The sequence below is a fragment of the Littorina saxatilis genome, linkage group LG10 (assembly GCF_037325665.1).
Source record: "Littorina saxatilis isolate snail1 linkage group LG10, US_GU_Lsax_2.0, whole genome shotgun sequence".
NCBI lineage: Eukaryota > Metazoa > Mollusca > Gastropoda > Littorinimorpha > Littorinidae > Littorina > Littorina saxatilis.
The window spans coordinates 7,304,578-7,328,743 of record NC_090254.1 but is presented as its reverse complement, the minus strand read 5'-3'; the positions used below and the strand labels follow the sequence as shown (position 1 = coordinate 7,328,743).

Below are 24,166 nucleotides of genomic sequence, written 5' to 3'. Positions count from 1 at the left end.
AAAAAACCCTGGGTAGCGCCGTATACTGTATGGCAGCTCGCTTTCCCCTGGGAGAAAGCAGCCCAAATTTTCATGAGGGTAACACCACTGGACTATATCAATCAATCAATGACGCTTATATCGCGCATATTCCGTGGGTACAGTTCTAGGCGCTCTGCAGTGATGCCGTGTGAGATGAAATTTTATACGGCCAGTAGATTGCAGCCATTTCGGCGCATATTTACCTTTCACGGCCTATTATTCCAAGTCACACGGGTATAGGTAGACAATTATTAACTGTGCCTAAGCAATTTTGCCAGGAAAGACCCTTTTGTCAATCGTGGGATCTTTAACGTGCACACCCAATGTAGTGTACACGGGGGGAGGGTTCGGACACCGAAGAGAGTCTGCACACAAAGTTGACTCTGAAATAAATTTCCGCCGAACCTGGGATCGAACTCACGCTGACAGCGGCCAACTGAATACAAATCCAGCGCGCTACCAACTGAGCTATATCCCCGCCCCACATATGAATCTATCCTTATCTTTATCCTTTCTTTCATTGCACTTTCAGCGACTTTGACAGCGACGACCTTGAGCAGCTGGCAAAATCGGCAAGCGAGGATGAAGACGACAGTGAAGATGAAGACGACAGTGCGGAGGACACGTCAAGCAAAAAGCCAAAGGGAAGTAAGGCTGGAAAGAAGAGAAAACAGGAATCAGCGGGCAAGTCTTCTAAAGTCAAGCGAGGGAAAGTGGAAGTCGAAAACGATGGTGGAGACATTGTGCAGGACTTTGATTTGTCGGATTTCGATTCTGATTGAAGAGTATAAAAATGAGAATGGAGAAATGTGTTGTTCCGGGTGCTTTGTGTTTTTTTACATGTGTGTGTGTGTGTGTGTGTGTGTGTGTGTGTGTGTGTGTGTGTGTGTGTGTGTGTGTGTGATCTAATCGTCTGATAGAAGCAATGAATCTTGCCTTTTTTTCTTCTTTTCACATTTACCGGTAGTCAAGTTTTGACTAAATGTTTTAACATAGAGGGAGAATCGAGACGAGGGTCGTGGTGTATGTGTGTGTATGTCTGTCTGTCTGTGCGTGTGTGTGTGTAGAGCGATTCAGACTAAACTACTGGACCGATCTTTATAAAATTTGACATGAGAGTTCCTGGGAATGATATCCCCGGACGTTTTTGTCATTTTTTCGATAAATGTCTTTGATGACGTCATCCGGCTTTTTGTAAAAGTTGAGGCGGCACTGTCACACCCTCATTTTTCAATCAAATTGATTGAAATTTTGGCCACGCAATCTTCGACGAAGGCCGGACTTCGGTATTGCATTTCAGCTTGGTGGCTTAAAAATTAATTAATGACTTTGGTCATTAAAAATCTGAAAATTGTAAAAAAAAAAAATGTTTTGTAAAACGATCAACATTTACGTTCATCTTATATTTCCTGGTTCCAAAAACATATAAATATGTTATATATGGATTAAAAACAAGCTCTGAAAATTAAAAATATAAACATTATGATCAAAATTAAATTTTCGAAATTTTTATCTTTTATCTTAATCCTTGTCGGTTCCTGATTCCAAAAACATATAGATATGATATGTTTGGATTAAAAACACGCTCAGAAAGTTTAAACGAAGAGAGGTACAGAAAAGCGTGCTATCCTTCTCAACGCAACTACTACCCTGCTCTTCTTGTCAATTTCACTGCCTTTGCCACGAGCGGTGGACTGACGATGCTACGAGTATACGGTCTTGCTGAAAAATTGCATTGCGTTCAGTTTCATTCTGTGAGTTCGACAGCTTGACTAAATGTTGTATTTTCGCCTTACGCGACTTGTTTTTTGATTGTGGGTGCCCGGTGCTAATGAAAATGCATGTGTTGTCTGACTGCCTGCTTCATTCCCACTGGACTCCCCACAAACTGTTGCAGTCAAGTAAATTGTCCGAGGAAAAAGCGTGTACGATTCTTTCTGTTTCTGTGTGTGTAAGTCGGTTTATTTACGTGCGTGTCTGTGTCTGTTTGTGGTGTATCTGTGTCAGAGCATGTCAGTTTGTGGCCCCCTCTCTCTCTCTCTCTCTCTCTCTCTCTCTCTCTCTCTCTCTCTCTCTCTCTCTCTCTCTCTCTCTCTCTCTCTCTCTCTCTCTCTCTCTCTCTCTCTCTCTCTCTCTCCCCCCCTCTCTCTCTCCCCCCCTCTCTCTCTTTCCCCCTCTCCCTTTCCCCCTCTCCCTTTCCCTCTCTCTGTCTATTTTGTGAGAATAAAATATACAAGGTACAAATGCCATACAATCTCTTCTAACAAATTTCGGATGTTACATATACTGAAAAAACAAAAACAATGCCAAATGTAATAGGCAAGAAAATACGATGCAGTTAGACGTTACACCTATTGCAAATAAAAGTACACACACACACACACACAAACGAATACGACTCAAAGACGTGAACAAATAAAATCGCGCACACACACACACACATGTCCACACACACTCACACACACGGACAAACACAAATAAAAGTAAGTCAAAAGACCGCGCGGACAATCAGGAAAACTTACAAACTACAAACACATTTTTAAAAAACGAACAAAACTTGTGCAATAAAAAAGAAATACGTAGAGAGACCCAATAAATGATAATTAAGAAGGTAAACACTAACACCACTCGTCGACGACGAACGCACAGTACTAACGATGACGTATGCAGGTCACTGAATTAAAAGGCTGATGTAGCTCACGTGGTACACTAACGACGGCTACGCTGCCGAGGAAAACACAACCGCACTATGTTTATGCTGGGTTAAAACATAGCATGCAAGATGACGTCCACAACTTTACAGCTTCAAGTTGACTACATGTCCATGACAGTCTGGCCACAAGTACAGTTCAGCACCGGTCTCCCAAGTAGGAGCGGCAAACCCCACGGATGCCTACGTCATCGCATCCAGACCCTAACACAAAGTAGGAGACTAAAAGGACTATGCTCCGACAAATACAATGAAGACAATCCACTCGAGAAGCTATTTTAAGTCTTACACGTACATAAGCATACTGCCGTGTTGATACTGTCCCAGCTCAACTTCTCCAGCTACATCAACAAATGTTTTTACGCTACTGCTGCTGCTAAACGGATTCAAAAGCCTCCCAAGCCTGGCGACCTTGAGAATGTCGCTATTGAACGGTTTGCTATTGACAAACCTTGCTCTCCGCTCTCGTTAAAACATTCAGTCATCAGGGGTCAGATTCGATAACAAAGCGAGAAAAACAAGAAAATGTAAAAAAAATGTTTTAAATGATCCAGTTCTAGCCCTCATTAAATATGCAGACGACATGGCCCTCGTTGGGCGTCTGAAGGACGACGAAACTTTGTCAAAGTATTTAACCCAAGTTGATCTTCTGAATGAATGGTTCAAGTCCAGTTTCTTGCAGTTGAATGTAGGCAAAACAAAAGAAATGATTTTTGGAGGAAAGAGTGATAATTGTGGTCCCCAAAAAGTGAGAATAAGCGACAAGGAAGTTGAACTTGTGGAAACCTTCAAATATCTTGGGGTTTCAATTGACAATAAGCTGACGTTTAGTGATCATGTTCAAGCTGTTTATAAGAAAGCTCAGCAGCGACTTTTTCTTCTCAGGAAGCTTAAATATTTTAATGTCAATCAAAGTGTTATGGAACTTGTGTATCGCAGTTTGATTGAAAGCATACTGACTTTTAACATTGTGACATGGTATGGTACCACAAATGTTAACAAGTCGCGTAAGGCGAAAATACAACATTTAGTCAAGTAGCTGTCGAACTCACAGAATGAAACGCAATGCCATTTTACTCGTAGCATCGTCAGGCCACCGCTCATGGCAAAGGCAGTGAAATTGACAAGAAGAGCGGGGTAGTAGTTGCGCTAAGAAGGATAGCACGCTTTTCTGTACCTCTCTTTGTTTTAACTTTCTGAGCGTGTTTTTAATCCAAACATATCATATCTATATGTTTTTGGAATCAGGAACCGACAAGGAATAAGATGAAAGTGTTTTTAAATTGATTTGGACAATTTAATTTTGATAATAATTTTTATATATTTAATTTTCAGAGCTTGTTTTTAATCCGAATATAACATATTTATATGTTTTTGGAATCAGCAAATGATGGAGAATAAGATCAACGTAAATTTGGATCGTTTTATAAATTTTTATTTTTTTTTACAATTTTCAGATTTTTAATGACCAAAGTCATTAATTAATTTTTAAGCCACCAAGCTGAAATGCAATACCGAACCCCGGGCTTCGTCGAAGATTACTTGACCAAAATTTCAACCAATTTGGTTGAAAAATGAGGGCGTGACAGTGCCGCCTCAACTTTCACGAAAAGCCGGATATGACGTCATCAAAGACATTTATCAAAAAAATGAAAAAAACGTTCGGGGATTTCATACCCAGGAACTCTCATGTCAAATTTCATAAAGATCGGTCCAGTAGTTTAGTCTGAATCGCTCTACACACACACACACACAGACAGACAGACAGACAGACACACGCACATACACCACGACCCTCGTTTCGATTCCCCCTCGATGTTAAATCATTTAGTCATAACTTGACTAAATGTAAAAACAAAGCTAAACTCCACCGCATTGTTGCGACGGCTAGCAAGCTTGTTGGGCAACCCCAACGACAGCTGACCAGTCTCTACGAAGCTGCCATTAAGCGGAAAGCTCTCAAAATTGTCCGTGATCCGATCCATCCTCTCAACCCCTGTTTCGAAATTCTCCCTTCAGGTAAACGTTATAAGGTCCCTTTGGCACGCAAAAACCAGTTTAAAAAGTCATTCCTGCCTTCTGCAGTCACCATTTTAAATTCTTCTCGCATCACGTAGAGGCTGGTCGGCTGGGAAAAAACAAACAATGTGTACATGTGAAGGTGTGTGTGAAATATTTGTAATGTGATTACTCTGCTGTGAAACCCAACTCCTGTGATATGAGAGGGTAAATTCACATAGTGCAATATCATACTTGATTGTATCCCCTTTATGTTTTATGTTTTATGTGTGTCGTCCTATACAATTGTTGTTATAATCGTTTACAGGCAGGCAGGGTGTGCCGAAGAAAAATTTCCATTTTTATGTAATATTTTAATGGACAATAAAGTGCTGTTATTGTTATTGTTATTGTTAAAAAAATCAGGCAATTCTGCCATGTTCGGCCCGCGTGTGTTATCACGAGGATTACTAGCACCTTGGTACTTATCGTACACATAGCCCAACCAATTAGCTACCTTATTCTTGCAATATCACAAAAGCGCGCTTTCTTTCTTTCTTTATTTGGTGTTTAACGTAGTTTTCAACCACGAAGGTTATATCGCGACGGGGAAAGGGGGGAGATGGGATAGAGACACTTGTTAATTGTTTCTTGTTCACAAAAGCACTAACAAAAAAATTGCTCCAGGGGCTTGCAACGTAGTACAAAAGCGCGCTGCCCACACGACTTACCACCACGTTTTTCCCCAAGCAAGTGCCAAAAATGAGGCTGTATGAACGGAAACATCCTGCGGATGAACGGAAACATCCGGTGTATGAACGGGATCAGTTGACACACCGTGATTTCTAACTGCCCCACTAGTATCTTCCTAGTGTAGTTTCTAAACGTCATTGAGCGAGGACTCCTATGGGGTGATCACGTACAGAGTGAATTATGTGGTTTGAAGAGAATGACTCATGTGGTTGAGTTAGCTGTGTTTCAACGCACATTCAAGAGAGCATAACGTGAGTATTTTGCTATGTTCGATGTGAATAAGGTTACCACACCAATGATCGTCAACTAATTATGTTTTCATTACACCATTTAGATGTCTACGGTATTTTCAAATGTCTACTCTGAAAAGTCTTTATTTGAGCCCGAATTATACTTTGCAAAGTGTTTGTACCGACAAATCAGGGCCAAAGCTTCGCCCATCGAGCTTAATCGTGAAGCTGAACTAAACGCCAAAATGATGACAGGTTTTAGAGTCTGATCTTTAAAAAAACAAACCCCACACACACGCTATATCAATCAATCAATCAATATGAGGCTTATATCGCGCGTATTCCGTGGGTACAGTTCTAAGCGCAGGGATTTATTATTATTATTTTTTTTTTATTATGCAATTTATATCGCGCACATATTCAAGGCGCAGGGATTTATTTATGCCGTGTGTATACGTTTTACTTTGTGTTTATTTGTGTCCGAACCCATATCTCATATAGCTGGCTGCGACTTTCATGTTCGACGTGATGTGTTGTGCCCCAAAAGACATTCTTGTGCTGTGCTCTGTGAGAGGTGTTTTCTTTGTGTTTAATATTATTTTGTTTGGACCTAGCTATTGATGTGTACATTGTTGTTAAACAGTTGTTTGTTGTATGTTTATCAGGGTTTGCTAGTGTGTGATAGGGTTCGTGTCCGTCTGTAGATGTTAGTTTCTTTGTTAGTCCTGTGTTGACAACTCTTCGACAAGCGCTTAGAACTGTACCCACGGAATACGCGCTATATAAGCTTCATATTGATTGATTTATTGATCTCATGTGCTTTTGGGTCGATATAGCTGAAGGTTGGCGTGCACCTTGGTAGGGGGAGACAGTGTCCATGTTGTAAATACATTTTTGTTTATGAAGGAATTGAATTCAAAGTTTGTCTAGAGTTACAACAATGCCTGAAGTTTAAGTTTATATGTTACACAACACGTTTTATACACACAATTATTTTAAACATTGCTAATCCAAAAGCGGAATGAAATAACGAGTTCGCTCTGTGCACAGAATAACAAATGCGAACATTTTTCTGGTTATAATACTTTTTGTCATGTTACATCAGATAATATACGCATCTTATTCGTGAAACAATTTAAGTGCGTCGTCAATATGTGAGACTGAAACTATATCAGATAAGATCACAGCCAATCCGAGCTAACTTGTCATGGTTTTACACTCTGACTTTAAACGATGCCACTACAAATGTAATGCAGACACAGAGTTTGTTTTGCTTCATGACGGGCGCTGTGGCGGGGTGGTAAGACGTCGGCCTCTTAATCGGAAGGTCGAGGGTTGCGAATCCCGGCCGCGGCCGCCTGGTGGGTTAAGTGTGGAGATTTTTCTGATCTCCCAGGTCAACTTATGTGCAGACCTGCTAGTGGCTTATCCCCCTTCGTGTGTACACGCAAGCACAAGACCAAGTGCGCACGGAAAAGATCCTGTAATCCATGTCAGAGTTCGGTGGGTTATAGAAACACGAAAATACCCAGCATGCTTCCTCCGAAAGCGGCGTATGGCTGCCTTAATGGCGGGGTAAAAACGGTCATACACGTAAAATTCCACTCGTGCAAAAACACGAGTGTACGTGGGAGTTTCAGCCCACGAACGCAGAAGAAGAAGAAGAAGCTTCATGACCAAGAGTTGGGTACTAACGTTCAGCACGCAAGATGCCAAGCAGTAATGTTGATAAACGAAAAAGCCAGTTGTGAAATGTCTCTAAATCAATCGCTTTCCATAGAAAATTGGTCACAACAATACTCAGGGCATACCTTCATGTACTTTGAATGCTAAGAATACAAACACTATGCAGTTAGCGATACAATTCAAATTACACATAGAACTAGAGACAAAGTGTGTTTAGAAAATACCCATGCAATTGAGCAATCTGATTTTTGTCAAAACCTGGGTAATATTATCCCTTTGACATTGGAGAAATAGACCAAGGACACTTCACATCCGGTATCGAGTTTCAAAGTTCCCCTCCACTGAGTCAGTGCGAATCTAGTGTCTGCTGTAACTTGAAGCGTTTGAGGAAGCTTTGTTTTCCTTATATTATGTGTGCTCATTACATTTAGTCAAGTTATGACTAAATGTTTTAATATCGAGGGGGGAATCGAGACGAGGGTCGTGGTGTATGTGTGTGTGTGTGTGTGTGTGTGTGTGTGTGTGTGTGTGTGTGTGTGTGTGTGTGTGTGTGCGCGTGCGTGTAGAGCGATTCAGACCAAACTACTGGACCGATCTTTATGAAATTTAACATGAAAGTTCCTGGGTATGATATCTCCATACGTTTTTTTCATTTTTTTGATAAATGTCTTTGATGACGTCATATCCGGCTTTTCGTGAAAGTTGAGGCGGCACTGTCACGCCCTCATTTTTCAACCAAATTTGTTGAAATTTTGGTCAAGTAATCTTCGACGAAGCCCGGACTTCGGTATTGCATTTCAGCGTGGTGGCTTAAAAAATAATTAATGACTTTGGTCATTAAAAATCTGAAAATTGTAAAAAAACACTTTCTTTTATAAAACGATCCAAATTTACGTTCATCTTATTCTCCATCATTTGCTGATTCCAAAAACATATAAATATGTTATATTTGGATTAAAAACAAGCTCTGAAAATTAAATATATAAAAATTATTATCAAAATTAAATTGTCGAAATCAATTTAAAAACACTTTCATCTTATTCCTTGTCGGTTCCTGATTCCAAAAACATATAGATATGATATGTTTGGATTAAAAACACGCTCACAAAGTTAAAACGAAGAGAGGTACAGAAAAGCGTGCTATCGTTCTCAGCGCAACTACTACCCCGCTCTTCTTGTCAATTTCACTGCCTTTGCCGTGAGCGGTGGACTGACGATGTTACGAGTATACGGTCTTGCTGCGTTGCATTGCGTTTAGTTTCATTCTGTGAGTTCGACAGCTACTTGACTAAATGTTGTATTTTCGCCTTACGCGACTTGTTTTATTGTTTGGCGCACACACTCCTAGATGTTTCCACGCTGTCCTCAACACGGTAAATTGCTTTTTCCTCTGTAGTATTATGTAGCCTTTTGCTTGAAAATAGGAAAGTACGAGTACAATAATAGAACTTGCATTATCAGTGACCATATCAATGGCTGACTCTGAAAACTTCCTGAGTCCAAATTCTGATTTCGTTTAGAAAATGACATCTAAATCTGTGAAGTGTTTGTTTCTTTTGATTTTAGATTGTATATTCCTGAAACTTTTTAACGCGGGGTCCGAAACATTCGTACAGATACAGTTAGAAATGCAAATTTAAAAAAGTAATGCATTTATTCAAAGTCATCTGACAAAATGTGTTCTACTAGTGATATTGTATCACGCTCATTACATGTGACGGAAGCTAAAACCCAACCTGCTCATACAAAGACTCACACGTAAATATCAGCTATTTTTGTTTGTGCTTGTTGTTCTATGTTTTGGACTTGACTTCTTGACCAGATAAATGTCCAGTCACGGCACCTTCGTTGATGTGCAGGATATCAGGGTGCGTCTGGTCCAGCTACCCGCGACGCAAAACACTTCTTTGTTCGTGGGCTGCAACTCTCACGTGCTCTCGTGGGCAATGACAGTCTTTTACGTGTATTGGGATCGATGCCGGGTCTTTTTGTGTTTCTATAACCCACCAAACTTTGACATTGGGAATACGATTACAATGACCATAGATGGTCTTGTGCTTGCATGTACGCCTGCAGAAAGATAATGCACTGGGAGATCTGCACATAGCTTGACCTGGGAGTTCGGAAAGGTCCCCCCCCCCCCCCCCCCCCCTTGTTCAACATATGAGGTGCAGCCAGGATCGATAATTAGTTTGATTTTTATTTTATAATATAAAGACAACGTCAAGACATAAGTTTATAATCTCACCTTTAGTCTTCGCGCAGAAGTAATTTAGTGGCAAAACGTAGCATATTCACTAACAAATGTTTTTGGATTGTATTATATACACGAGTCTCATAAAGTTTTGCCGTTTTGATGTTTTCTTTTTTTTTCTATCAGCTCACCTTTTTTCATTTAAAGGAACTTTTTTTTTCATTACCTAAAATGTAGGTCAAGACATTTTCTGTGTCTGTCAACAACAGGTTGTACCCAAGAACATAGAAATGGCATCAGGGAACCAAGGAAACACGACAAACACCTGGTCGCAACTGATAGAGACCCTATACCCTGACATTCTCAAAAGTACAATATGCGTGCCTCCTGTGCATTTTAACAGAATCACGTATGACACAAACACAGTCGCAAACGAAACTGTTCTTGTGGGAAAACTACCAGTCGGAGGTGGGACGCCAGCAGGCAATCAGTCAGCCGTTATGTCAACACCCATGCCAAATCCTCCGATCGCTGCCACTGGGCTAGAAGTGGTGGACATTCTTAAAGGCTTGTTCATGACGCTGACAACGAATCCAGCTTCTAGCCAGACCCCTAGCCAGTACCAAGCAAGCCAACCCTCCAAGCACAGCATCTGGACCCCTCAGCCCCAATCCTTCACCGGTTCCAACGTCCACGACAGCGACGTCCGTGACGACTTTTCCCAGCATCACGTGCTGACCAATCTTCAAGAGCTGGGCCAGCACCGCGGTGAGACCATGTTCATACTGTCCCAGCTCAACTTCTCCAGCTACATGAACAAGAGTTCTTACGCTGCGGCTGCTGCTGCTAAACGGCTTCCACGGCCTGGCGACCTTGACAAGAAAGGCAAAAAAGGGAAGAGGAGCAAGCCTACAGTTGTGTACTCACAGGGCGATTTTGACGTCATGGTCATTCATCGCCAGCACGGTATCTTACTTGGTGAGCTGAAGTCTGTTGGAAAGAACCAAAGCTCCTTGAAGCTGTCACAAGCCCAGGCGGATGCCGAAGTTGCCAAAAGGGTGGCCAAGGCGGTCAAACAGCTGGACAAATCGGAGACTGTTGTCAAGCACTTGGTCAGCGATATTACCCCTGGCCTGACTGTGAAAAAAACGTTGTTGCTGCCTTATGTAAGCAGCACGCAACTGCAGCGAGTCCTGGATGCAGATCCACAACTTCAACAGGTCAGCATATTTGTAAAGTCGGAGAGTGAGAATATAACAGTACATAGATTTTGTGTTTGTTTATTTGGCATTACATCATTATTTTCAATTTCATGTCCATTGCTTTATTGTTCCATCGCTGGCAAATTTGGGTCGCTTCCTTACAGTAGAAAGCTAGCAGCAACAGAGTCGCGCTTCCAAGGTGTGTGCGTGATTAGGGGTAATCAACCACCTGACTGACTATTTGGGTTTAACGTCCTCTTAGACCAACTGGTCTATATTGGGACAGGTATTGGTAATACGCTGAAGATATGGTGTGATACTTTGATTCGAACAAGCTCGCTGTGGCTGTCTTCTTCGACACACCAGCATTGGGTTTGTCTCGTCAAAGTATCGAAATACGATCATGATAATCAGAGACGAGAGATGATGCATGCGTGTCTTCGTGTTTTCCAAGCCCTGAGACTTTCGCTTTGAACGTGTGATCTTTTTCGTGCGCATGTGCGCACGATGGTGTTCGGACATCGAAGAGAGTCTGCACAAAGTTGACTCCGAGAAATAAATCTCTCGCCGAACGTGGGGATCGAACACACGCTGATAGCGACCAACTGGCTACAAAGCCAGCGCGCTACCAACTGAGCTACGTCCCCCGCCCCATCGACCACCTGCATTTATGGCAGAATGACCAAGGTCTTTTACGACCCATAGTGGTGACACGGGGGTGGAACACGGATAACGGATTCGAACCCGTGACCCTCGGATCACTTGTCCAGTGCTCTACCAAATGAGCCACCAAACTGAGCTAACTTCGCCCCCTCAATTCATACATGTATATCATTCTTGCGTGCGTGCGTGTGTGCTGGTTTGTGTACGAGCATGCGTGCGCGCGTGTGTGTGTTGTGGGTATTTTTGTGTGCTTTTTTTCTTTTTCTTTAATCTTTTGTTATGAGACGACTGTTTGTGACATGTTTACTCTATTCTGCCCATTTTATTTTTACGGAACATATATTCAGGAAGTGTGCCAGAGTCTGCAAGTTACCACTGCAGTAGAAGCGGCCAAGATGTGCATGACCGCCGATCTAGTGTCAGATCCTGAAACCTACTGGAGCGTAACACCTGACGTCCTGTCACGGTTGAGTGCCTGGTGGCAGAAGAGAGTGACCGATACCGTGGACAAGCAGCTCAATGATCAGCTCTACCTGGACATTGTAGCCAGGTAGAGTAAAAAGGCGTTTATACTCTCTCTCTCTCTCTCTCTCTCTCTCTCTCTCTCTCTCTCTCTCTCTCTCTCTCTCTCTCTCTCTCTCTCTCTCTCTCTCTCTCTCTCTCTCTCTCTGAGTTATGAGTATGCTGTTAATGGGAGAGGGTCAGATGGAGAAAAAAAAAGATTCTCGATCTCTGCATGTTTATTCTTTCACCCTCAATAATAAAGTTCAAATTTATTTAATTCAAAACAAAATACAAATCGGCGCATTTTTTTCCCTGCCAAGCATCTGCATGTGTTTAAGATTTGTTGGCCCTGCCACCACTGTGGACATCCATTGCAACACGGCACCCAGGGTGGAGGTGAGGACTGAAGGAGAGGCGGTGTCCGAGCTGGGCAGACGCCTGGCTCACCTGGTACTCACCTACCAGCAGCTGGACATCCTACTGAGAGGACCAGACGTACTGTGGTTATCCGGACCTCCAGGTACAGGGAAGACGATTCTTCTCATCCTAAAAGCTTTGCAATGGCTCCGCGATGGCAACGATGTTTATGTGGTGAGTCTTGATCATGGCAACATTGGTACTTCCCATGCTGTCTACCATCAAATTCAGATGACCCTCGCCAACGACCCTACCATGCCGCCAAACGTAGGCACTGTCCATAAGTTAGATTACAACTGGGAGAGAAGTCCGTCTGACCTCTTGAAGGCACTGAAGGATGTGGCAGGCATTGTGCAGGGGAACGCCGCAAGTGGTCGACGGCTGTATGTCATCTATGATGACGCCACTTTGGGTGCCAGGTACAACTTTCTTTTACATTATGTTTACAAACACGTGTTACCTTTGAACTTTACAACGCCATCTTTTAAATCAAAATTGAAAGCCCATTTTTAATTTTAACCCCAATTCCGAATGTTTCTAGGTGTACGTCGTACAGGGCTCACTTAATCGAACAAAAATGAGTTGAAGACATTATAAACATGTTGAAATCACCTTATATCCAAGTGTATCAGCCAGTCAACTTGTACTTTACTTTGCTTCTTTATTTGTTTTTGTCGTCGTTTGTTTTAGGACTCAAAGTGACATGATGGAAGCGATGGTGGGCATGTTCTTGAGCCACCCATTATTTGGAGGCATTTGGATGACCAGTGTCCAACTTCACAGAATCCCGCGCAACATTCCTGTGGCCGAAGTGACCATTCCCCTGCGTTTTGCCCCTGTTGTGCAGAGAGAGGTAGATCGAGGTCTACGCGAACACACCTATGAGGTGAGCATGTAACGTGAGGCTCATGCTGATTTCTGAATCAGTTGAATGAAATGTTATATGTTTATCCCCTGTGATAATATGAAACTGTGTAACGCTTTGTCGCCTTTGGGAAATAAGTATTTTAAGCATTTAAATTTGTTCATAGGTGAAAGAAAGATGTTTAAACAAAATCTAATTTATGCTTTTATGTGTTCCTGTGGATGCAGATTCACTGATATTTGTAAAGACATTGAAGAGCTGATGTGGTGTCTGTGCGAGTGTGTGTAAGTGTGTGTGCGTGCGTGTGTGTGTGCGTACACCGTGCGTGTATGTGTGTGTGTGGCCGTGCTTGCGTGCGTGCGTGCGTGCGTGTGTGTGTGTGTGTGTGTGTGTTCTAGAAGTTGCATTGCCGGCTTTAGTACTTTTTATTGAACACACACATGCAAACGAAGCTAAGACATTTTGGAGTAGGACCAATGCTGATCCAGAGTCACGTTGTGGGCTGATACTATGCACAGTCGGCCTGTACAATAGGAATCCAGTGAAAGGTAATTGAAAGCGTGAGCCACTGAGAATTGGAGAGTTAATCAGGTAAAACCATCTCTTTCTTGAAAGTTTATTGTGCATTTTACGTCAGCGTGTACGATGCATTGCGCAGGTTTTGCCATACAGTGAGCGAGTTGTGCCGGCCCCCGGTGACGGAATGAAGGTTATAACACTACGTCACGCAGGTCCTGCACATCTCCAAGCGTACTGGCCGATAGATTGCGAGCAGTGTGGGTCGGACATCGCCCACCTTCTGCTGAGGCGCTTCCACGTTGGTCACTCGGGTAAGCATGGCACATATTGGACTGTTATGACGGGCGCATTGGCCGAGTGGTTTGGAAATCGGCCTCCTATGCGGAAGGTCGTGAGTTCGAATCCCGGCCGCGCCTGATGGGTTAAGGGTGGAGATTTTTCCGATCTCCAAAGTCAACTTATGTGGAGACTTGCTAGGGCCTTATCCCCCTTCGTGTGTATACGCAAGCACTGACAAGACAAGGTGCGCACGGAAAAGATCCTGTAATCCATGTCAGAGATCGGTGGGTTATAGGAACACAAAAATACCCAGCATGCTTCCCCCAAAAGTGGCGTATGGCTGCCTGAATGGCGAGGTAAACACGGTCATACACGTAAAAACCCACTCGTGCAAAAACATGAGTGAACATGGGAGTTTTAGCCCATGAATAAAGAAGAAGAAGGGCTGTTATCTCTTGGAAAGTGTACGTCGTTGGACGTCAACACTGTTTCTCATTCTTGGAAAGTGTACGTCGTTGGACGTCAACACTGTTTCTCATTCTTGGAAAGTGTACGCCGTTGGACGTCAACACTGTTTCTCAAGTGAAAAATACGCATTTCAAACTCTCTGCAGGAAAATGCAGGAAGGCGGTGGTTGCAAATTATAATGAAAGTTTTGAAAGAAAAAAAAATGGTAACAATGATGTGGACGGTGTTGGTGGTGATGCTGACCGTCAGTAATCTACCCCTGACAATACATTAATTGAAGTTAGCAACCGGGCCTTGTATACCTGTTCGACACCTCGAAAACAATGGGTGCTAAATAGGTGCATAAGAGTTACCATTTCAAGGTGCCTGAAAGATCATGACGAGGATGATGGTGGTGGTGGTGGTGAACGTTACTAATCTCGTCCTCCATGCGCGCCATAAAAAGCAATCGGTAAAAACTCCAATATGCAAAGTAAAAACTATGGAACGTTTGGTTTAAACACAATGTTATTCCAAATACATGACATTGACAAAAATGCAGCTAGGACACGAACTCAAGCAAATGCTTACTTTACGTGACCATTAGGCAAAAAACAAAAAAATTGTCTGTTTCTGGTAACATGGCTAAAAAAAATAGGGTCGGTAGGTAGGGATTTTTTTACATTTTTTTTTTATCCAAATGTAGACCAATAAAACTAACTTTAAAAATCGCGCAAAGAGACTGGATTCACTATACATAGAGACAAGACACTCAACACATTTACAAATCGTCAGCGGACTTTCGTTTTCACACGTTTTTGTTGTTCATTTTCTCACCCTGTCCTTTACCACCAAAAAAAAAAAAAAAATTTTTGAGTTAGGAAAAAAAAAGTTTAGGGTCGGCGCCGAAATTTAGGGTCGGTCGGGTGACCAGAAACAGACAATTTTTTTGTTTGGCCTTACTGGAGCGTGTCTTACCCTGCAGGTCACACTAGTTTCCCAAACGGCCCAGCAACCCTGGAGTTCAGAGACGTCTTCATCTTAACACGTGCCTACGAGCTGAAGGAAGAAGTGAAAGACGCAAGCGGTAACGTCGTCTCACCAACCTGCGGGCTGGTCCGTCGTCTTCGAGCCGAAGGAGTCCCCGTGTGCGTTCTGGAGAGAAGTCCACAGGACATGGCGAGATGGGAGCAGAATGTCGCCGAGACAGCAGTGGCGCTCAACAACTCGGTCACCATCACCTTTTACAGAGCCGTCAACGGCCTGGAAAGAAAGCTGGTGATCTGGGTGCCTGGCAGAGGCGAAAAGGACCCGGATGACAACTTTGACGACGAGTTTATTGAAACGGATGGCAGACTCTTTGCAATGTCAAGATGCACCACTCAGCTTGTGGTTGTGGAGAGGCCGGGTATTGCCGAGCCCGATTTGGATTAGAAAGTTAGACTACGGCCCTCGTGGATGACTATCATCATCATCATCATCATCATCATCATCATCATCATCATCATCATCATCATCATCATCATCATCATCATCATCATCATCATCATCATCATCATCAGTCCTCTGACTGGGAGTCGTTGGGAGGACATGAGGGTTGAAACCCTTCGCCAGGCTGTTCTATCGGGGGCTGTCACCACGAGGTCAGGGAAGCTCAGCTGCGTCCCTTCCTTGATGACTATCAAAACACGACAAAGCGTCTGAAAGTCAGTGAAAATTTTATCAGCTTCGGATATGATCGTTATAGTAGAAACAGACATGTAACAGCTACAGCCATTAATTGTCCCAGAAGAACTGTCTATGAGTTTTTGTCATTTCTGCCTCCTAGTCCAAGTCCATATACCTTGTGAATGACGTGCAGTAAAACAAATCAAAAACCGCATCCTGCATTATACGGATTGCTTTCTTGAAAGCTCGTCCCTGTTTCGATGATACATTCAACAGAACAACTTTGGAAAAAATGGAGAGAAAAAACACTCCTTCCGGACTCAGCTGATTATCCAAGCTGACACTAAAGATGTTCAAAATGAGGCGGACACATGAAGCATGAATGATTTGACATGACTTCTCGACAAGTTGAATTTAACCATGTACTCTCTCTCTGGAACTTGTATTTGTTTGCACTATCTTTTAATGAGCGAGCACGACACGTAATCTGACAGCAGTCGATCGTCTGAATGTCAATATTTTATTCGAATTCAACACTCAAACGACCATGACATTTTTGAGGCAACTCACACTCTCCCAAACGACCGACGTGGATGCCTTTTGTACAAGTTTGGCGCCTTTGTTTTAGAATGAGTTTGTGTGTGTGTGTGTGTTTTCTCCTAATTTGTGAGCCTATTATCATATTTTTCTGTCAAACTCTTACTTCAACTGAGGCAAAACTAATAATCATTGAAAGGCACTGCTTTATTCCAAATGAATTGGGTTCTATATCATGAGTGTTGTAAGTTAACTCAGTTCGCTTTGGTTTATCCAGCGATTTGTATGCCTTCTTTGTGTTAATGTTCCTGGTTTTTGTGTTTTTGCATGCTTTTGGAACCATTTATAAGAGTCGCGCAACAAAAAAACCACAAAAAACATGTGTTAGTATCATTATTATCATTTTCATTGCAGATACTCTAAAGATATTTTTTCCAGAGTGTCCTCTCCGGACTGCTTCCGATTTGTTTAATGTACTTCCTTTCTAACTGCACGAAATAAATTCGTTGAAAATGTCTCACTCTCAACGGAAAGCAACCAGGATGTTCCCGTTCGGTGAGAGTTCAAATGGAAGTATGTATGTACTGTATATAAAGGCTCGGGGAGCTCAGTAACAAGAAACATATGATTTACGGGAGACGGAGGGTGGCTTTAAGTTCAGCGAACTTTTAGACATCGTCGTCGAGGCGGCATTGTGTATGTACCAGTCTATACTGTCTGTTTGAAGAAACTGTCAGTTGTCTTCAGTCTTCTTCGTTTGTGTGTTTGCTTAACGCCCAGCCGACCACGAAGGGCCATATCAGGGCGGTGTCTTCTTCGTGATGCTACTCGTAATTGTTGATTTGTGCATTTCTTGGACTATTTTTATAATGTAAACATTGTGTTGATATGTGTGTATGTTCGTGATACATAAATTAGGTGACTTGTTGAATAATACACTTATTGTTGATTATTTATGTTTTTTCACACAAAAATGCTTCTTATCTGTAACTGCCTATTAAAAATACTTTCCAACGGTAAAAACGAATTTGTTTTTTTATATATATACTAACGCACATCTTTCCGATTAAGATAATGTGGTTCAATTTATACATAGTTGCCTTTTTCACCATTACAAAATGCATACCAAATAAAACATCACTAACTTTCAAAACAATCTTAATTTCTAAAGTACGAAAAATAAATTCTTCAATAAACTTCCAGAATTTGTATACAACCGGGCATTCAAAAAAGAAGTGTTCAATGAAATCAGTTACATCACAACAGTAATTACATTTATTAGTTTCCGTTACTTTCATTTTACACAGGAGAATGTTGGTCGGATAAATGTTGTGCATAATTTTCCAGTGTAAAACTCTTAATCTAGTCTCTTGTGTTGACTGATAGGCAACTATCCAAGATCGTTCATCAATTTCTACATTAAACTTTCTCTTCCAAAATCCTCCGGAACATAATACATCTGTTTTCATATTAATATCTTCCCTTTCTATTATTGCTGTACTTCCTGCAAGATGGATACCCCAATACAATGTTGAAATTGAACTACTTCTTCTGAGTCTGCAATGAGCGTGAGTGAAAGACACACATAAAACAACATGAACAGTAAACAATAACATCACAGAGGGAATCAACATGCGCGAGTTAGATGCGAGTAAGATGTGTGTTTGATGCATTGCATTCTGCCGAGATTGAATCCATTACAGTGGTGACCCCGCTCATTCCCGTTTTTCCTGCTTTTGTGTTTTTATGATTGTAATCAAATTTTATCTTGTGCGATTTTGATATTTTACACATTCACAAACATGTTTTTCATTGTTGTGGTGATATGATAATATTTCCTGGTGCATTTGAGTGCAATGTTTTCGTTATGAAATTGCATAAACTCATTTTTGGCTCACGTAAGTGTAGCCTATGCGATGCTAAACTGTGTCTGTCTGTGCGTGTGTATGTGTGTGTGTGTGTGTGTGTGTGTATGTGTGTGATAGAAACTTTAACATTTGACTAAACACCGAAATACTAATTTTACCTGGTTATTATCCAAGCAACAGCTTCAAAATATTGAAGCAATGATCAACATTTCGTCGGCACGTATGTAGTTAAAGTGTGTATCCAAAGAAAACGGGTGGTGGGGGGGGGGGGGGGGGGTTTGGGGGGGGGGGGGTAAAAACAGGTGACTGGTTTGTGTCGTGTGTGGTATGTAGACCAGGTCAGGGGTCAAGGTTAGGTCAGATCGCGTGAAGGATTGTGGTATAGATACATTTATCACCGAGCTGCAGTTCGCCGATTCGGAGAAGACGATGTCACATTGTTCGGTTTCGTAGCTCCAGAAAAATAGATAAAGAAGATACCAAAGGAGATTTCCTACAGGTTAATCTGCACAGCGTGTTTCCAGTGTCTGCGCGAGGAAGCGCCGTCGAAAGCGCAGTGTCGATCTGGCCATCTGGCAGTCGTGTCCCCGTAAGCAAACACTGTACATAAAGAAGACGTGGAACTTGCGAAGAAAATGCGAAAAAGTGTTTGTGGGTTATCGTCCCTAGTCACATGCTGACGGCGAAAACAAAATGGCGGATCGCGTAGGTACCGATCGCGTGCGAGGTGGTGGTAAATTGTGCTCGGCTTTTTGTTGCAAGAACGCCCGTTACAAACAGAGCTGCTTCGGGAAAACTTTCCACAAGTTCCCTAAAGAAGAAAAAAGGTGGGTTGTGCAGTGATTATTTCATCAGGTTTACCTTCTTCAGAATGAGAATGCAATGGCTCGAGTCAACTCACTCAGATAAGCCAACTGTCTCTGGGCATTTTTGTCTGCTATGATACTACAGTATTTATAGAACTAATATGCAAATGAAATATTACAAACATAGCATGGATCGGTTCATCCTGAGATTTCTGTACTAGCTGTACTATGTACGCGTGTGTCTGCGTGTGTACCTGTGTGTGCATGTGTACACTGTACTTACGACTGTGAGTGTGAGTCAGCAGTCAGTACAAAACAACAGTTTACACTTGATGACAAACTACCCGTGGGCATATTTGCCGAAATCTTTATCAAACCTTGCTTACGGGAAAACTACAGTACAAAGGTACATCACTCATCCGTTTTGCGTTCAGGCAGAGCGTTAGATTTAGACTGAAGATCTGATTTATTTTTTGTCTTTCCTTTTTGCTTAGTTTAACAATAACATTGTTGTTTTTATTGTCAAACTAGGTGCAGAATATGGATGCAATTCACAAGGCGAGAGGACTTTGAAAAGCTGCAGCCAGCTGATGTTCAAGGTCTCAAGCTTTGTACTGATCACTTTGAGGCCAACCAGTAAAACAATCCTGCAGAGAGGATCATTTGTGTGGAATGCTGTCCCGACATTGTTTGCAGTGCCCAATCCACCACCGAAGGTTATTTATTTATTGGTTTTAGGTTTTTGCAAACCAATGAAGCACACTATTAAATGCAGGTTGAGTAATGACAAGTTTGAGGCTGATGTAAGAATTGAAAAAAAAACAGCATTGTTCCCATCAAATAATGCCTGTTTGCATTTAGCGCAAAAAAATGATAAGGCCAACCAAAAAAAGTTACTTATTTTGGATCGACGTCTTGATTATGATGATATGATGAACTTATTTTGCCAAAAAACAGCCCCAAATGGCAAAAAAAGTATAGGGTCGGCGTCAACAACAAAAAAGTTGTATGTTTCTGGTCACCTGACCCTACCTATGTTTTCCCGACGACCCTAGACTTTTATTTTGCATTTTCAAAAATAAAAGGGGTATTCAAAAATCAATTGTTTTCCTGTTTTTCAACAAAATAAGTTAAAAAGATGGTTTAAAAAAAAAAGTTTAGAAAAAAAATCTCCACCTTTAGTCATGTTAGGCCACAAAAAAAGTCTGTTTAAGGTAACATAGGCCCTCCAAAAATAGCGTCGGTAGGTCGGCTTTTTATTTTTGTATTTTAGCCATCTGAATATTTTAATTTCATTTTTTAATGCCCCAAAAAAGTCTAGGGCCGGTGGGAAAAAAATAGGGTCGGTCCGGATACTGTAAACAGATTATTTTTTGTTTTGCCTTACGAGAAACATACACTTTTTTGTGTGGCCTAAGACCAATGCCATGAAATTGGGAGAATTGTTTCATTGTGACTGGGTGTTGGTTGTGAGTTTGTCAGTTAAAGAGCTGTGCATTTGCAGGTTGCTAGTGGGAGGAAGCCACCATCGCAAAGGGTAGCTACAAATGAAGCCAGCACCGACCTGTCGCCTGATGCACAAATTGTTCAACCAGGTAAGAGATTTTTAACCATGAAGAACACCCTGACATCAAAAAATGTTTAAACCCATCCATTACATAGTTGATAATTGCTGTATAGGGTGACGGGCGCTGTGGCGGGGTGGTAAGACGTCGGTCTATTAACTCGGAAGGTCGAGGGTTCGAATCCCGGTCGCGGCCGCCTGGTGGGTTAAGTGTGGAGATGTTTCCGATCTCCCAGGTCAACTTATGTGAAGACCTGCTAGTGACTTATCCCCCTTCATGTGTACACGCAAGCACAAGACCAAGTACGCACGAAAAAGATCCTGTAATCTATGTCAGAGTTCGGTGGGTTTTAGAAACACAAAAATACCCCGCACGCTTCCTCCGAAAGCGGCGTATGGCTGCCTAAATGGCGGGGTAAAAACGATCATACACGTAAAATTCCACTTGTGCAAAAAAAATGAGTGCACGTGGGAGTTTCAGCCCACGAGCGCAGAAGAAGAAGAAGAAGAAGAAGAAGAAGCTGTATAGGGCGGATGCATGGATGGATGAAATTGTACCTGTAGTTCCAACACGTAAAGATGGGAAACATATCCTGTTAGAGGCATGGTGTAACAAGAAACAATTAAGTGGCTCTATTCCCATCTCCCCCCCCCCCCCCTTTCCCCGTCGCGATATAAGCTTCGTGGTTGAAAACGACGTTAAACACCAAATAAAGAAAGAAAGAAAGAGGCATGGTGTGTGAGGAGTTTACCTGGTACTGTTGTCCTAATCAATCAATCAATCAATCAATCAATATGAAGCTTATATAGCGCGTATTCCGTGGGTACAGTTCTAATGGCCTCACCCATTCAGTACCAAACAAGGTCAATTCCATCATTGTTCCACATCGTATCCATAGTTGCTAATACACTTCATTTCTGGCCTGCCTTCCTACGCTATTGTTTATTTTCATTTTGTGATTTAATTACACGTGTTTTAATTTCTTCCAGGTTGTAACTTGTTATGGTTATGTTATTTTATGTGTGTTTTCTTTTTTAGATGACATTCAGGCGATCCTGGAGGACATAGGATGTAAAGCATCAAAGTCGTCATCTTCCCATCCCCTCGTGAAGCGGAACTTTGGCAGAAGGTCAACAAACTGAGGAGCAAGGTTTTCCGATTAGAAAAGAAAACGATGGAACCCCGTGTAAAACGAGCGAGTAAATTAGCCAAGCCTCCCAAGAAAGACTTTGTAGTAGAACAGTTGTCTCTTATATTATCAGGCGAGGCGAGCTATTTTGCCATTTATGCCTGTTACATATTTACCGGTTATCTGCTGCTGTGTCCAATCCTGGCAGAGACGGGAACGCATGTTACCAAGGAGCTGAAGGAGAGTCAATGAGATGAGAGAATGTGATTAACAATTGCCAACTCTCTCCGTACAAAGAGGGTCCAAAATTGTATAAAAAAAATAGATGGTAGGCAATTAAAAATTAAAAAAAGGACTCTCGGAGCATGGACTTAATGAGTCAAAAATTAAAGAAGGCTCTATGAGCCGAAGTACATGTTTTGTCTATTGTCTTTTTTTATTTTGAATTCCCTACCATCTATATTTTGATACAATTTTGGACCCTCCCTGGTGTGTTGTTTCTGATGTACCTTTTAGTCTGTTTACAGTAACATAGGCACACAAAAAGAGGGTCGGTAGGTCGGCTTTTCTTAAAAAAATTTTATAACCATCTTTTTAAATTATTTTGCAAAAAAACAGGAACAAAATTGATTTTTTTTTTCTTTTTCTTTTTTTCCAAATGCCAAAAAAAAAGTCTAGGGTTGGTCTAGAAAAATAGGGTTGGTCGGGATACCGTAAACAGGCTATTTTGCTTTGTTTTGCCTAAGCAAAGACTAACAAACTTTCTTTAGGGTCTGACATTGTATATACTATACAATTTTTGGGGTATTAACTAAATACATGTATACTGTTTTCGATTCCTTTTATACTTTTTCACAAATTAGCCCCCCCCCCCCCCCCTTTTTTTTTTTTTAGTCTGCCCTGGGGGCGGGAGGTCTCCTAATTTCGGTTTCTAGGGTCACCTTATGCTTCCCCATGAGCTGAGAACTTAATTTAAAATGAGCCTCGATTTTTTTATTTGTATTTTGTAATTGTGCCTTTGTCCAGTCACATGATTTCACTTTGTACTTAAAAACTTGGCGCTGTCATCATTTATTGCTATTTATTGTTCAGTTGTTCAGTATTTATTGCTATTGGGCATCAGTTATTCAGTTGCCCTCTTTCGAATGAGCCATGCATGCATTATGGATGTGTTTAGCGAATTGGGATACCTAAAGCAATGTAAAATAAACAATGTGAAGCAAACATATAGCACCAAATAAAATAACCGAATCAGAATGGAAACTTCTTCAGTGTATGTGTGTGTGTGTGTGTGTGTGTGTTTGCTGTTTTAAATACCGAAAATAAAGCAAGTCACAGCATGAGAAAGATCGACTGTACTAGTCATGACAAAGCAGGAGAGAGCCTGGTCAGCATGTAGAAAAGGGGAATAACTCGTATTTAGCCATTCTCATTTCTAAGCATGCCCAATGAGGAAGTTATCCTTCTTCCCATTGTAGTTTCTTTGCCGTAAGTAGGCTACAGACAGACAGATCTAGATCTAGTGTCTCGCACTCTTGCACCGTGTCACCTATGCTTACTGTGTGTGTGTGTGTGTGTGTGTGTGTGTGTGTGTGTGTGTGTGTGTGTGTGTGTGTGTGTGTGTGTGTGTGTGTATGTGTGACGGAGTGATTGAGTGTGTTACTGTTTGTCGATTTCTTACGGGAGCCTTGAAGGCTTCGCCTCTTGTTAGTAAGGCGTTGAGAGGCCTGAGTGTTTCGCTTTACCACAAGACCTCGCATGTCGCGTAGTCTCTGCGTGTATTCAAGTCAGTATTCCTTTGGTTTTGGCACTTTTACTGGACTTACTAAGAGTTATGCTCTGCTCATATGACCAAGCATGTCGAGCAGCACACATACATATCATTGATTAAGTTTTGACTTGTTTATAGTCATACCAACACAATAACATGACTGAGGCCGTCCTTAGCTCTGAATTCCAAACATTTGTTGAAGAAGCGAGAGCTTTGGATCTGACCGGGTCTGATTTAAAAGATTACATGAGAGACCGACAGGGAGAGTTAAGGGATGAAAGAGCTCAGGCTCGTGAAGCAGCGAAAGACGAAGCGGCTTTCAGAGCAGCTGAAC

At 41.9% G+C, this 24,166-nt stretch overlaps 2 protein-coding genes and 1 long non-coding RNA gene across 3 annotated transcripts in view; all 3 read left to right on the top strand.

The window, feature by feature from the left end:
• Positions 1 to 1,945, top strand: part of LOC138978070 (nucleolar complex protein 2 homolog) — a 46,157-nt gene extending 44,212 nt beyond the window's left edge. The window contains exon 17 of the mRNA XM_070350703.1: positions 554 to 1,945. Coding sequence (XP_070206804.1) covers positions 554 to 803 — 250 coding nt within the window. The 3' untranslated portion in view covers positions 804 to 1,945. The remainder of the gene's footprint in view (positions 1 to 553) is intronic.
• Positions 1,946 to 5,593: 3,648 nt separating this feature from the next.
• Positions 5,594 to 17,651, top strand: LOC138978048 (uncharacterized). Its single transcript, XM_070350672.1, has 7 exons — positions 5,594 to 5,733; positions 9,862 to 10,812; positions 11,805 to 12,007; positions 12,300 to 12,797; positions 13,069 to 13,264; positions 13,902 to 14,073; positions 15,474 to 17,651. The coding sequence occupies exons 2-7, from the start codon at positions 9,883 to 9,885 to the stop codon at positions 15,920 to 15,922; spliced, it is 2,448 nt and encodes an 815-aa protein (XP_070206773.1). The 5' UTR covers positions 5,594 to 5,733; positions 9,862 to 9,882; the 3' UTR covers positions 15,923 to 17,651.
• Positions 17,652 to 19,862: 2,211 nt separating this feature from the next.
• Positions 19,863 to 22,872, top strand: LOC138978047 (uncharacterized). Its single transcript, XR_011459565.1, has 3 exons — positions 19,863 to 20,083; positions 20,872 to 20,962; positions 21,971 to 22,872. It is a non-coding gene; the product is annotated as an uncharacterized lncRNA (long non-coding RNA).
• The last annotated feature ends 1,294 nt before the right edge of the window (positions 22,873 to 24,166 follow it).